Raw genomic sequence first — 14,360 nt, forward strand, 5'->3', positions numbered from 1 at the left:
TGGTGTGATCCAGGAATGAAACACACATTTACAACTATATGAAGAATGTTTTCCTTTTCAACCCTGTCAGTGTGATGCTGACTGAATGCGTAAGCGCCTTTGGAGAAGTCTGAGTTTGGGCAACCTCCCGAATGTGAGATGGACCAAATGCCCTCCCACCTTCTCCGCCCTCCCCAGGTTCAAGCACTGCGAGGCTGGCAGTGAAAAGAGACATCTTGTTTAACATTTCTAAATTGGATGACTGTGTTGATTACCCACACTTTGAACAAATCTGGATGCATTTTATGGTTTCCAATGTATGCATTTTGGTTATTTTAGTAGAATAAGAGAGGGGGAAAAAGTTGTTCTTCCTTTGGAGTAACAACAAGGGAGGAGATGACAGGGATGAAGTGGATTCTAAGACGTGGTGGGGGTGGGTTCGGGGCCACAGCAGATGGGGATTCTGAGCCACAACAGAGGTGGCAGTTTCTGGCGCAGGGACAAGGTGGATTCCGGGACATGGTGGAGGTGGGTTCTTAGGTCAGGGCACCAGGTGGGTTCTAGGACAGGTGTGAGAGGTGGGTTCTGAAACATGATTGAAATGGGTTCTGGGACAAGGAAAAGTAGATGCTGGGACAGCAACAAATAGATTCTGGGACAGAACAGATGGATCGTGGGCCAGCCATCCTACTCCTGAGGTCCCAGCACCCGCCCATGCAGGGAGCCCCAGAGCCCTTAACATGTCCCATGACCTCTGTTAGCAGAGGTCACAGAGGAGACAGATAACTGTCTCCCACAGGCCTCAGCTGGAACATCACTTCCTCAGAGAGACCTTCGTGGGGGGCCTCCACCCCATCACATGCCTTTGCCCCACACGTTCACCCTGCCCTGGACTCTCTCTACTACCAGTCCGCGCACCAGGTGATGGTGGCCTTTACCCCTATGATTACTTGGGCACCCTCGACTCCTGGCCAGACTGAGGCTCCCCGCGGACAGGGGCCGCGTGCGCACCGCTCCCCAAGGAGCACAGGACCAGGCACAGAGAGGCTGTCCAACAGTCGCTCCTATTCAACCAAGGAGTTTTCCATGACACTAGGGATCCTGTTTGATTTACAGTTTCATTCCAAGTGCTTGAGCGGCCTTCTAAGTGAGCGGTGAAGCAATAAATAAAGGGAAGAGGGGTGTCGGGGGGAGAGGAAGTGAGGGAGGAAAGAGGGAGGGAAAGTGAAAGAGAATGGAAGGAGGAAGTGTAGGAGGGAGAGCCGGAGCAGAGACAGAGACCGGGGGCGGGGGAGCAGAGGGGCACAGAGGGAGGAACGCAGAGCGAATGAATGAACGCCTGCCCGCCCGCGCGCTCCGCCCCCGGACCCGCCGGGCAGTGCGCCCCGGGTACCCGGCCACCGCCGCTCGGGCAAAGCCACCCGAGCCGCCCCGCGCGCGGCCCGCGCACTACTCGCCCGGGGTCCGAGCCCCGCCCCGCCCCCGCGCCGGCCCCGCCCCCGCGTCGGCCCCGCCCCGCCTGCCGCCCGCGCCCCCTCCCCGCGCCGGCCCGGCCGCGCGCGGCATTGTGGGAGTTGTGGTCCGCGCGGCCCCGCGGAGCGCAGCGCGGCGTCTGCACCGGTGGGGGCACCGGCTCGGCTCCGGCTCGGGCTCCCGCGGCGTGGGCCGGGCGGTGGCCCCGCGGGGCGGGCAGGGGGCGTCTGCTCGTCCGCGCCCTCGTGCGGCGGCGTCGCCCTGGCCCCAGCGTCCGCCCCCGCCGCCCGCGGCGCCCGGGCGCAGGTAAGCGGCGTCTTCAGGAGGCTGCGGGGCGAGGGGGGTTATGGGGGGGGACGGCGCTGCCGGGCGGCCACCCCCCTACACGGGAGAGGGGGAGGAGGCGGAGGCCGGACGGCTGCGGGCCCGCGGTCCCCACGCCTGGCGGCGGCGCGGCCACTGGAGATGCTCGGGGACGCCGGCGCCCGCCCGCGCCCCGCATCCCGGCCCGGCCAAGGGGCCCCGCCGCCCGGCGCTCGCTACGTGCTGAGCGCCGCCGCCGGGCTGTGTTGGCGGCGGGCCGGGCTGCACCTTCCTTGGAGCCCCTGCCCCATCGCGGCGCCCCCGCCCTCTTCGTGACCCTTCTCCCCGCTCCCTTTCCTTGCCTGCTCTCCCCCTCCCCCCAGCCCTGAGCGTCACCCACTTCCCATATTTTCCGCGGTGACCCTCCTCCCCTGTCCCATGAGCTATCACCATAAGCCACCTTCCCTAGTCTTTAGCCGATTGCCCACTTTTCCTGTCAATATTCACCTTTCCGTGGTCCCATCCCCCTCCTCCCCTGACCTCCTGGTGGTCACCATCTGTGTTAACCCATCCGTTGCTCCCCCCTTTTCCCCCACTCTCCAGAGTGGGTGGATGCTGAGAAAGCCGGCCCAGAAAGTGAGGAGGAGAGGTCTCCAGTTGCTCACAGGGGAGGGCTGGTCCCAGGGTATAGTTTACTGGGTCCTGGGTGGAAAGGGTGACCTGCATCACACACACACCTTGCCCTGCTCCTAGGGGGTCTTCTAGGATGGCCTGGCCACACCCTGAGAGTGACCAGAAGCTCTTGAGCATGGGGGTAGCCTCTTGGATTGTAAGGTGAGCGGCATTAGCCAGGTTGGAGCTGAGTCTGTTCCCCAGATGTTCATCGTATCAGAAGTTACATTTCATTGACTTGCTCACCAGTTGGCCGTGAATTTGGACCCTATTCCCCAGAGCTGACTGACCTTTACGATCAGAGTTCTTAAAGGGCAGAACTGCAGTGACTAGTCCCTGTCCCTAAGGAGGACAAACATGAAACAGATGCAAACGATCAGATGTGTGAAGGAAACTGGAAGTTACTGAGCCAGGAACTGGGGAGGGGGAGAGAATCCATGCCCTTCCCACTGGAGCGTTGGTGGTTGTCACTGGGTGCCTTGAGGGTCAAATGTTGGAACCAGTAGTTAATAAGCTGCCAGTCACCCTGCAAATATAAGGGTTTTTTTAGTGTCACATGTCGCATTTCAGTCCACCTCTGGGCTCAGGGGCCTGGCAGTGTGTTTTGGCTAAAAGGAAGCGCGGCAGGTAAGAAAAGTCCTAACTTTGGCTCTCAGTGCCTTTTATGAGAACAGGAGCCAAAGCTGGGTTCAGGGCATCCGAATCTTTTGCTGCCTTGTGTTTATAGCTCAGCCTACGGAGCGCTCATGGCTGGCGTTGTCTAGAACGAGGCTTCCCCCAGGAGGGGGGTGAGCCGCAGGGGTGTCTGGTCGAGAGATCCCCTCAGCATCCGCCCTGTCTTCCCGGTTTTCATTGTGCTTGAGTTAAGTGATTAGCAGGGCTGATGGGGACTGACACTTAACAGGTGTTTGTTAAATTATCACCATCTCACTTCTCATGAAGAGAAACCTCTTCTCCTGAGAGACCGAGTTTCAAAGTTCCAGTTAGAGGTTGAGTGGGGTTGGGGCGGGGGGGGGGGGAGTCCTTTTAGTAAAAGTGGTTGTTTATCACACAGATGACAGTTTCACACTGAATTTCAGGAATCTCGGGCTTCTGGTTGGGAGACAGGCTTGCAAACAAAACATGGGAAAATCATCCCAGATTTTCTTTCCCTTCCCCTTTTAGGGAACATGTGCCAGTTATGGTATCGCTAGGAGAGAACCAGGGGCACAGAAGGGTCTGTTTCCATCCAGTGGGGCCCAGATCTGTGAAGAAATTGAGAACGTGTGAGGGAAAAAAAAAAAAAAAAATGGAGCTGCTAGCCTCCCCACTCTTGTATTTTTCCTAGAAACATAAAAACGGCCATGAATATTTAGCGTGTGTGTTTTTGACTTGCTAAACATTATAGTCAAATGATTCTTAATCCAACCTTAGCTGGGAAGATGCAAGTAGGCAGTTAATGAGCACCTAAGGTTTCTCTTTCATTTTCAGCCTTGCGAGTCTGGGGACAGTTCAGATGCATAGCAACGAGAGTGTCCAGAATTTGCCTTTAGGGTCCCTAGTGCTGAGATTAACCTGTCCACAGTGCCCCTCCTTTGCTTTGCTGGCGGATCAACATGGAGTGCCACACGTCTAAGCACATAGTAAATGTTTGTTGTGACGTCCTAAGTGCTTTACACCTGTCGTCACTCGCCTCCATCTGGGAGATGAGCATGGCCCTGTCTTAGAGATGAAGGAACTGGGAGGGAGGGGACGTGTCCCGGCCAGGGTCTAGCCCACCTCCAGTTTGGGTCCTTGGCCTCTCTGCCACCTCGCAAGAATTTTCTGGCTAAATGTGTCCCCAGAGAAAGGAGAGGGCACAGCTTTCCCAGTTTTTCAGTTGCCTTCTGTTCCCAAGAGAGAAGGTAGTGCACGGAATGATTTTTCTGAATTTTTCGGCCCCTTGCGCTGAGAGAGTGTGTTAGGCTTGTGGGAGATTGTAGATCTGGCTGTTCTCAGGTTAGAAAAAGCAGGCTGGACAAAGGGTCTCAGCTGGGAAACACGGCCGGGGTTTTGTAGACACGGGCAGCATGACTGCTGGGCTCTGATCAGACTTTCAGATTATTAGGGTAACCAGGGTGCCAGACACTGGCCCTAACCATTGGTGGGATACTTGGCATAGCGCTCCCGTCTGTTTTGGAGACAAGAGACCTGAAAGGGCTTCTGTTTCCATTTTCCCCCATCACTTCCTTTCCTAACCTGTGGGTGAGACCATGGAGTAGTCTCGCAAGTGGGTAGACAGAAATGCCCCGTGTCTGCCATGGGGGCGCCCCCAAGAGCCCACCTCCCCTTCCAGTTTGAGTTAAACCCAGCCTGTGTCAGAAGGGCAAGAGAGATTAAGTAAGATTGATGAAGCACCGTGAAAAGAGAAAGTAAATGGGGAACGTGCAGTTTTATGGTTTCTTTGCCATTTTAGGATTTATTTATTTTATTTTAAGTCATCTCTACGCCCACCATGGGGCTCAAGCTCATGACCCCAAGGTTGAGAGTCACACAGCCGACTGACTAAGCCAGCCATGTGCCCCTCCTTTGCCATTTTTTTAAAAAAGATTTTATTTATTTATTTGACAGAGAGAGTCAGCCAGCGAGAGAGGGAACACAAGCAGGGGGAGTGGGAGAGGAAGAAGCAGGCTCCTAGCGGAGGAGCCTGATGTGGGGCTCGATCCCGGAACGCTGGGATCACGCCCAGAGCCGAAGGCAGACGCTTAACGACTGTGCCACCCAGGCGCCACCCAGGCGCCCCTCCTCCTTTGCCATTTTTAAAATGCTTTTGAATCCACATCTCTCTGTAAAGGTACAGAGACTTAAGGAGAACAAGTATTTGTGAAACACCTACTATGCATAGACATCAGCCTGCAGTCAGCTGGGGTGCGTGTTCCTGCCCTGGCCACATGAACTTGGATGAGGTGTGTGACCTCTCAGGGCCTTGGTTTCCCTACCTGTAAAATGGGTCTGATCACACCCCCTGAAGATGACACAGAATAGGTGGGGCTTGTGTCATTGTCAATACTGGATGCAAATTATGCACCACTGGCCTTTGGGAAACGGGGCGGTGTGGTAAAATGGGGAGAGAACACGTAAGATTGAAAAGTGTGTCCCCTACCCACAAGGACCTTCCAGAATGATCTGGGATTTTACTTTTCAGTTGAGGATCTTTCCAGGTATGAAAATTTATGCTGGTTTACTTTTCTTTTCTCATCTCAGGTTTGAAAATTGTTTCACGGTGACCGACCCCACTTGCTAGTGTGACAGAAAGCAGCTCCTTCCACCCAACCTGCAGTGACTTTTTGCCGGGAGCAGAGTGGTGAGCCCAGACGTGGGTCAATGCCACCCTTGGCAGAATCCGAGGAACAGTGGCAGCCATGCCTCCCCCGGCCCCAGCCGCCCCTTCCCCCCCACGCTAAGCTGCATGGTGTGGGTGCCCTTGGGATCCCCCGAGGACTGACTGTCTGACCTTGCTTCACCCCCTCCCAACGTCAACTCCCCCAAGATGTCACTAGAGTGGCTGGTGGCCTGGAGCTGGTCGCTGGACGGCCTGCGGGACTGCATCGCCACGGGTATCCAGTCGGTGCGGGACTGCGACACCACCGCTGTGGTCACCGTGGCCTGCCTGCTGGTCCTGTTCGTGTGGTACTGTTACCACGTGGGCCGCGAGCAGCCGCGGCCCTACGCATCCGTCAACTCCCTGATGCAGGGCGCAGACGCCAACGGGCTGCAGAACGGCTACGTGTACTGCCAGTCCCCCGAGTGCGTGCGCTGTGCACACAACGAGGGCCTCAACCAGAAGCTCTACCACAACCTGCAGGAGTACGCCAAGCGGTACTCCTGGTCCGGCATGGGCCGCATCCACAAGGGCATCCGCGAGCAGGGCCGCTACCTCAACAGCCGGCCCTCCATCCAGAAGCCCGAGGTCTTCTTCCTGCCCGACCTCCCCACCACGCCCTACTTCTCCCGGGACGCGCAGAAGCACGACGTGGAGCTGTTGGAACGGAACTTCCAGACCATCCTGTGCGAGTTCGAGACCCTGTACAAAGCGTTCTCAAACTGCAGCCTCCCGCAAGGATGGAAAATGAACAGCACCCCCAGCGGGGAGTGGGTCACCTTTTACTTGGTCAATCAGGGGGTTTGTGTTCCCAGGAACTGCAGGAAGTGCCCACGGACGTACCGCTTGCTCGGAAGCCTTCGGACCTGTATTGGGAACAATGTTTTTGGGAACGCGTGCATCTCCGTGCTGAGCCCGGGGACCGTGATAACGGAGCACTATGGACCCACCAACATCCGCATCCGGTGCCACTTAGGTATGTCGCGGGGATGGGGTCTCAGTGCGCGGCCCGCCTGCTGCGGCCGCCCAGGCAGCCAGAATCGTGCCCGTTCACGCTCTGCACTGTACTTCTGTCATTGATGAATTGTGTGCAAACGTTTTTGACCGTGGAGATTGAGTGAGAAAAGGAACCGGTGAGCAGTATGACCCGACAGAAGGTCTGTCCGGGGGAACCTTCTGCGGTGATGGAAATGGTCTCCATCTGCCCTGTCCACGTACGGTAGCCACTAGCCACGTGTGGCCACGTAGTGCTCGAAATGTGGCTGCTGCCGGCGAGGAAGGGGGTTCTTCCCTTCCTCCAGACCTCGAGAGGCCCCCGTGGCTCGCGTCTACCGTATTGGGCAGCACGGCTCAAGAGCCAGAGGCTTATCGTATCGATCACCGAGGTTCATGCTGACATCCGGGCAGCTGTGAAAGATGCTGCTAGTGCTTTCTGCATCAAGGGGGACGTCGTGCTTGGTGTTAACGCTGAGCGTATTCAGGTTCTAGGGCAATCGGTAACGCGCGCAGCAGTGGTTTGGAGAACGGGGTCGGCGTCAGCTGGGCCGTGTTTGCATCCCAGCCCCACCGCCTGCTGGCTGTGTTCCTTGGGGCAAGTCACTTCACCTCCCCGGACCTCCGTGTCCTCCGTTAGGAAGGAGAGGTCAAAAGCTCCCCCACCCCCGCCCGTGAATTACTTGGAGGGTCTGATGAGCAAGAACGTGGGTTGTGAGGCGTTGACTCACACGGAGCCAGACGTGGAGTACGCACCTTGAGGTAGGCTTCACCACAGCTCAGTGCACAGGGACGTTTGTTCCCCAGAATGCCTTGTTCCTGGTTACTGGGGTGACGCACCCCCAGGCAGCACCCCAGAACCCCGGGCAGGGTCGGCTTCAGGAGGTTCGCAGCGCTGGCTGCCTTGGCTTAGGAACAGAGGAGGAAAAGGCTCACGCAGAGGAAGCCCGATCCAGGCTGGGGCCGGGGGACTCCTAGGTGTTCTCTAGTGGAACCTCAGGGCAGCCGGGGGGACCTGAGCTGGACGCCCCGGGCCCTCCAGCCCCGCTTCCCCCGGAGCACTCTGCTTCCCCTGCCCCACGTGGGGGTCCTGAGCAGGATGTGACGTGGACAGAGGGCTTTGCCGCTTTAACAAACAACTAGATTCGAGCACTTGACACCGTGAGTGTTTCAAGAGCAGACGCAGGACAGGGCAGAGGCGCCAGAGGAGGTGGCCTGGCTCCGTGCTCAGTCTCTCCGTGCCTCGGTTTCCCCATCTGTAAAATGGGGAGGTAGCGCTTACCTCGCGATTGCTGACAGGGTTCAATAAATGGTATCTTCTGAGGCTGCTTGGCGTGGACAGCGGTGGTAGCCAGTAGCTTCTGGGGTGAAACCCGTGCTGGACGGTCTAAGAAGGGATCCCTAAGACCTAGGCCCTCAGGAAATAGTGGGAAACGATCGGGCTTCAGAAGCAAGCACCCCCGGACTCAGCTCTGTCAGCCCTATCTGCTGAGTGATCTTGGCTGGGACCCCGAAACTCTGAGCCTCTAGCACGGACGTAACGGTACGTGCCTGGGCAGCCTGCCGGGGCCGCCAGGGTGGAACAGAGGAATCTTCCCCCTGAGCTCCGGACGTGGCTGGCTGCAGAGTCTAGGGTAAGGGCCGAGGTCGGACAAGTTGGGTGGGAGTGAGCTGAGGTGGGGGGGCGGTTTGCCCATGCCCGGCTTCGAGATTGAGGCTGTGGGTCATGGGGAGCAACGCTGTGCTTTCTTCAAAGGTTTTCTTTGGATGTTTTTCAAAAGCTTCTGAGTGACCCGGAAGGAAGGGCATTTGCGGACTGCAGTAGAACCCAGGCGGGTGTGTTGAGTAGCAAGGGGTGGCGGCAGAAGACCTAGGCTTTGCCTCCTGTGCACGAACGCCTGTTATGCACCTGTGCCGTGCATGTGTGAGTGTAAACCCTGCCCACACAGGCCCTCGGTACGACCTGACACTCCCGTCCCAGCCCAGCTCGTTCTTGCCACCAGAAAAACTGGGCCGTGTCATGTTCTCTTGGAAGGAGTCCCGCTGGACCGTGGCCGCTTCCCCGTGGCCAGGGCAAGCTCCCTGCTTGGGTGTGCTCAGCGTTTCCTTCTTTCCACTGGCAGACGCATGTTGTATCCATCTGGAAATGAAACAAAGGTGGGTTCAGCCCCCGTGACCTTGGGTGTTGCCAGAGAGGGAGTGCGCCCGGCCCATCCGTGGCGGCCCCACCTCTGCCAGTCTGTCTGGCTGGAGTGCAGGAGGCACGGGCAGTGCCTGAACCCGGCTCTTGAACTGCCAACCCTTGTCCCCTTTTGCTGCCTTCCGTCGGAGTTGTGACCTGCGGAGCCGTCCCCGCAGACACCCGAAACCCCAGCCACGGCTGTGCATCCCCCCAGTCCTTTCATCTGCCAAGGACCACTCTGAGCTACCTCTAGAGGTGACGTCACTCGGTCTGGACCCCACGTAGCGCCGTGGGGACAGCTCCGGCCGTGGGGCTGGGGCGTCCCGACCGCACGGCCGCAGACCTCCAGTAAGCGACCTCCGACGCTCGAGGCAGATTGACTGGGGAGGCAGATGTCCTTCCACATGGCCAACCCTCAGGAAAGGGTAGATGAAAGTGCACGAGCGTATTCAGCAAATTCTTGCTCAAGAAGCACAATCAGACTGTCATTGCCTTTCACGTGCATGTGGTTGGGTTTCCAGGCCGTGGAGCTGGTCGGAACTGGCGGAGCAGCTTGTGTTCGCCTTGCCCCCCCCCCCCCGAGTGCCAGCCTCCAGCCTCCTGAAGTGGGGGCCACTGGTGCCCAGAGCCCTTTCTGCACCCTTGACCTGCCTCGTTGAGTGGTTGGTGGGGACAAGGAGCAAGCCCTCAGCCAGAGGATGGGCCCCTCTCCATCCCCAAGACCCACCTGAACGCTCTCTCTGGGAGAGTATTGATCATTTCTGCCAACTAAGCTGGTTCATGGGGAGTAGGCAGGAAGGGGGGGCCGCTGGAAGGCCGGGGCACAGTGAAGGGGAAGGCAGAAGAAAGTAAGCAGGGGGCTGTCAAGCCAGCAGGCCAGACCATTTTTCTGTTATGCCGTGGTGCATGGTGATGAATCATTTAGTGGCACAGAGAAAGGAGAGCTGCTTTCTGAAGCCCTGGGGTGAAGGGTCCCCGCAGAGAACCACCAAGTCCTAACGGCCTCGTCCACCTCTACCAGTCAGCAAGGGCTCTCTTCCTCCAGGCCCATCGCAGCCCTACCCCCCCCCCCCATCAGGTTGTTACCAGTAGTGGGGGATGAGAGATCACGCTTCCAGAGTCAGAACGGCCCTTCTCGCCTGATTCAGTGAGATGTCCTCTTGAGAGCAGAAACATTAGCTACAAGAGTGGACAACCACTTTCATACCACGGCTACTGACATGTCCGGTGTCAAAAGAGCCAGTTCTGCAGAGCCAGACGGGTTTGGATTCAAACCTCAGGTGCCCACCAGGACCAAATAGCAGACCTCTGGCAGGTCCCGTCTCTTCCCTGAATCTCAGCCGCTCCATCTGGAGAGGGGGTGAAGGGATGTCTGAAAAGTGCTGGTTTAGCCCAAACCCGCACTCGGGCAGTCCGTATGTTCTCGGTGGCAAGGACAGTGGTCACATAGCCCTGACGGTAAGTACGCTACTGTACCCCCTTTACAGGCTCAGAGAGGTGAAGTGACTGGCCCAGAGCCCTGCGGCACCCCCAGGTCCTCTGTCCTTGCCGCTCCGCCGTGCGGCCTCTGTGAATTCCTCCTGCACACGTGCTGGAGCTGTCTGTTTCCCATTCAAGGGGCACATTAAAATGCCTGTTAGCGAGAACTCTGTTTCGTGTTTGTCCTAAGGAGTCGGTTGGGGGGAGGAGGTGCAGTGCCACCTGGTCCTGCGTCATGGCTTTACCAGTAGTCCCTGAAGAAGGACAAGACCGACCCCGATCGCACCCCCTCTGCCAGGGCCCTACTTACTCCCGATGCGTCCTTCCTGAGAGCCGTCGGGCCCACCCAGCCCATCGGGAATCTGCCCGATGGCTGCAGTGGTGTCTTCGTTTACAGACGTCCAGGCAGGGACAGGGGCCGGGTGTGTCCTCAGATCCTGGGGCGGGAGATGGGGAGGTGAAAGTGGCTGCATGACAGCATTTCGGCCAGGCCCGCCTTCCGCGGTGAAGCACCCGAGCTTGGCACCAGCTGCCTGCCGTCGTCAGCGTAGGGCTCCTTACGAAGGTGTAGGCCTCTTTCCCTGCGGAGCTCAGGCACGGCCTTAGGGGTGACCTCCAGTGTCCCAGAGGGAAGCCGGAGGAGCTTAGACTAAGAACATGCCATCCTCAGGCCCCAACATGTATTTCAAGCTTGGAACCCAAAGAGGAGGTCACGGTTCCATTTCAAGCAAAACAGCCCTGGAGAGTGGGCTATAATAAACAGAGTTATTGGGCCAGGCGGGTTCTGAACCTGGCCTTCCTCAATTAACGGGGTGGAGGGGGGCTCCCACAGATGGGCTTCAGGAGTCTCAGAAGTGCAGTGCACGCCTTGGCTAAATAGCCCATGACCCAGAACAGATGAAACCAATGGAGAAATGCGCATTTCCAGGGAGCTCCGTGACAGTCGGGGTCCACAGCCTGTATTTGCTCTGTCGAAGCACCCCACCCCGACCCCACACAGGGCTCCGAGGGGTGAGGCAGAAGGTCGGACGCTTCAGAAGTTGAGAATTCACACCAAAACAGGCCAGCCCCCAACCCATCTGCCTTCATTCTCTTTTCTCTGCGTTTCCCCCTAAGGTCTCAAAACTCCAAGTGGCTGCGAGCTGGTGGTGGGGGGAGAGCCCCAGTGTTGGGCAGAAGGACGCTGCCTCCTCTTCGATGACTCTTTCCTGCACACTGCATTCCACGAAGGTGAGTGGTGCCTTTTTTTTTTTTTTTAAGTTATAGACTTTCTTTTTTAGCACAGTTAGGTTTCCAGAAAAATCGAGTGGAAAGTGTATACCACCCACCCCGCATACAGTTTCCCCTTTTGTTACCATCTTTCTTTAGGGTGGTACGTCTGTTAGAAGCGACGAGCCAGTATTGACACGTCATTATTAATGAAACTCTGTAGTCTCCATGAGGGTTCACCCTTGCAGCTGTTCGTTCTGTGGGTTTTGACAAACATATAGTGACACAGATCCGCCCTGAAAGGATCATACGGAAGAGCTTCACCGCCCTAAAAACCCTCTGTGCTCCGCCTACCACTTACTCATCCCTGCCTCCCTCTGCCCCTCTCCTTTCATACGCTCCGCCCAGAACCTTATGAAGCCTGATAACATTCTTCTTCAGAGAGGAGGAGATCTTCTGATCCATGCCAAGGGACAGGAGGGGTCCCTGCCTGAAAGCTAACTGTGTGGGGTCCAGCATTGCATGGGTCCTGGCTCCGGGATGGTTCGAACCTCTCCTCTTTCGCGCCCCTCCCCCTCCCAGGTTCAGCGGAGGATGGCCCACGGGTGGTTTTCATGGTGGATTTGTGGCATCCCAATGTGGCAGCAGCCGAACGGCAGGCCCTGGATTTCATCTTTGCTCCGGGACGATGAGACCCATTTCCTGTGCTGGAGTCGGCGACAGTGGCCGCGGGTCAACCTGGGCAGACTGGGGTACAGTCCAGCTCCCCGCCTGTGCTGTGATTCCATGCTCCGAAACCTGCCTCACCAGAAAGTTCTTATTTGGGGTTTTGAGATCACGTGGGGTCCCTCTTTCCTTTGGTTATTGTAAATGGGCAATTTTCAGCTTGTATCTCCTTAGAGTTTTCTTTTCTTCCCCTTCCAGTCATTTGCTTCTGCGATTCTTTTCTGCCTAATAGTGCGTTACTTTGCTCTGTGACCAGGGGCCTCCGTGCCCTTGGTGTGACTGTTGTCTGTGCCATGTTGCGTACCTGGTTTTTTTCAGTGCTCTGGAATAGAGTAAGCAAGGGGTTATCTGTCTGAATGTAATCACGTAAAAACTCCTTGTGGTCATCTTAAAAGAAAAACAAACGACACAGAACAAAAAAACTGCAAACCGGAGAGCTAGAGACCTTGGCCTCTGTTGCCGTCATGGTCACACAGGGGACCCTTCAGCCACCCCAGGGCAGGGGGGGAGTCTGCAGCCCCCACACCCGGCCGGCTTCACGGGCTGGGTGGACCCGGTCCGGGGCAGCGCGCACGGCCGGGCCTGAGCGGACTTGTCACCGTCGCTCCCCTCGCTCCCAAACCCCGTCAGGTCCCCAATGGCGGGGAGCATCCGGCTGGTGGGACTGGAGGCTCCCGTGTAAACATTGCTTTCCTTCCAAGCTGAGACTGGTGTCCTCGAGAGCCAAGTCGGGGCTCCCACGGATCAGCTGCCGAACGTGTGATCCACTTACCTCACTGCCGACAGAAGCCCTACTGCCAAACCGGGCCAGGAACATTCCCCGTGCAGATGCTTTGAGTCCACGGTGATGAACGTTCAGACCAGCAGGTTGGCTGATAGGAGCTGTGGTGGGGTGAGACCGCGAGCTCACCAGGTGACATTCTGGCAACACCGTCCTTTGGCAAAGCTGGAATCGTCGATCTGACCAAAAAAGTGTCTGTTTTGCTTTGGAGTTCTGTTGCCTATGATTTTCCATTTCTTCGTCTGTACATAAATGTTCAAGTGCTGGGCTCCCGAGATGGTGGAGGGGTCAGCCCCACATCTTTGCCATTGCGCAGGGGTGCATCCCGGGGGACGGCGACCTAAGGCAGGGGGGGTGTGAGCGAGGCCTTTGGGAAGACCTACAAACCCAAAAGACCCACAGCGGCAGAGCTGGCTTTTTGGTCTCCTGTGAAGGATGTGGCTGGCTGGAGGCACAAATTCTAGAAACATTCTCCTGTGACCTGAGGTGTGCAAGAGTAGCCTCCAGCCGTCCTAGAGAAGCCTTTTTTGAATCCTGTATTACGGGCAGTGGCCAACGTATAAAGGCACAGAGCGGTGCGGGGTGCGTCTGGTCACACGTACAGGTCCCGTGTTCCGTCGGAACGGAAACCAGCAGCTTCCGGGAGGAGCGGCCGTGCGAAGGGACCATGACCCGAGATGCCCTAGGCAGTTACTGGCAAGTGAGCAAGGAAAACCTGTCTCCACTTGAGTAAAATCTCTACACCGATCTTTTTCCGTGAGCAGAATGCAGGACAGGGCAGCAGTTTCCAACACACCTGAAATCTTTCTACTCATTAAGTATCGTGTCGAAGAATCACCGAGGTGCATGATTTCTCTACCTACTGACTGCTCTCCGTTTACAAAGCCCACAGCCCGCACGGGTACCCGGCTACCTGAGCTCATGTGCCGTGCTGGGGGAACAGGAGATAAATAAAGGACCTTGCTGAAAACCAGAGTGAACTGCGGAAGTGGTCTTTTGGGGAAAAGAGGGCACTTGGCGGGAGCTGCTGGGAGTTTGTTGCAGAGACGGGTGGGCCCTGCAAGCGCTGGTGTATATGGTGAGTGAGGCAGGCACGCGGTTCTCAAATAACGGGCGGGGGCTAACGGCAGATCCGTGGAACGTTAAGGAGCTCTAAGGGGCGCATGGGACGGAGAACAAGGACCGTTGCTTTAGGAAGTGGGGGGGACTCAGGATTCCGTGCC

General features: G+C 57.3%; 1 protein-coding gene across 1 annotated transcript; it reads left to right on the top strand.

Annotated features, from left to right (window-relative positions):
* The first annotated feature begins 1,621 nt into the window (after nt 1-1,621).
* On the top strand, nt 1,622-14,110 carry ASPHD2 (aspartate beta-hydroxylase domain containing 2). The gene is made up of 4 exons (XM_045791209.2): nt 1,622-1,758; nt 5,650-6,743; nt 11,538-11,651; nt 12,213-14,110. The coding sequence occupies exons 2-4, from the start codon at nt 5,936-5,938 to the stop codon at nt 12,320-12,322; spliced, it is 1,032 nt and encodes a 343-aa protein (XP_045647165.2). The 5' UTR covers nt 1,622-1,758; nt 5,650-5,935; the 3' UTR covers nt 12,323-14,110.
* Nucleotides 14,111-14,360: the final 250 nt, after the last annotated feature.

This window comes from Ursus americanus, chromosome 30, assembly GCF_024610735.1.
Source record: "Ursus americanus isolate L20-20 chromosome 30, mUrsAme1.1.p, whole genome shotgun sequence".
NCBI classification, from domain to species: Eukaryota; Metazoa; Chordata; class Mammalia; order Carnivora; family Ursidae; genus Ursus; species Ursus americanus.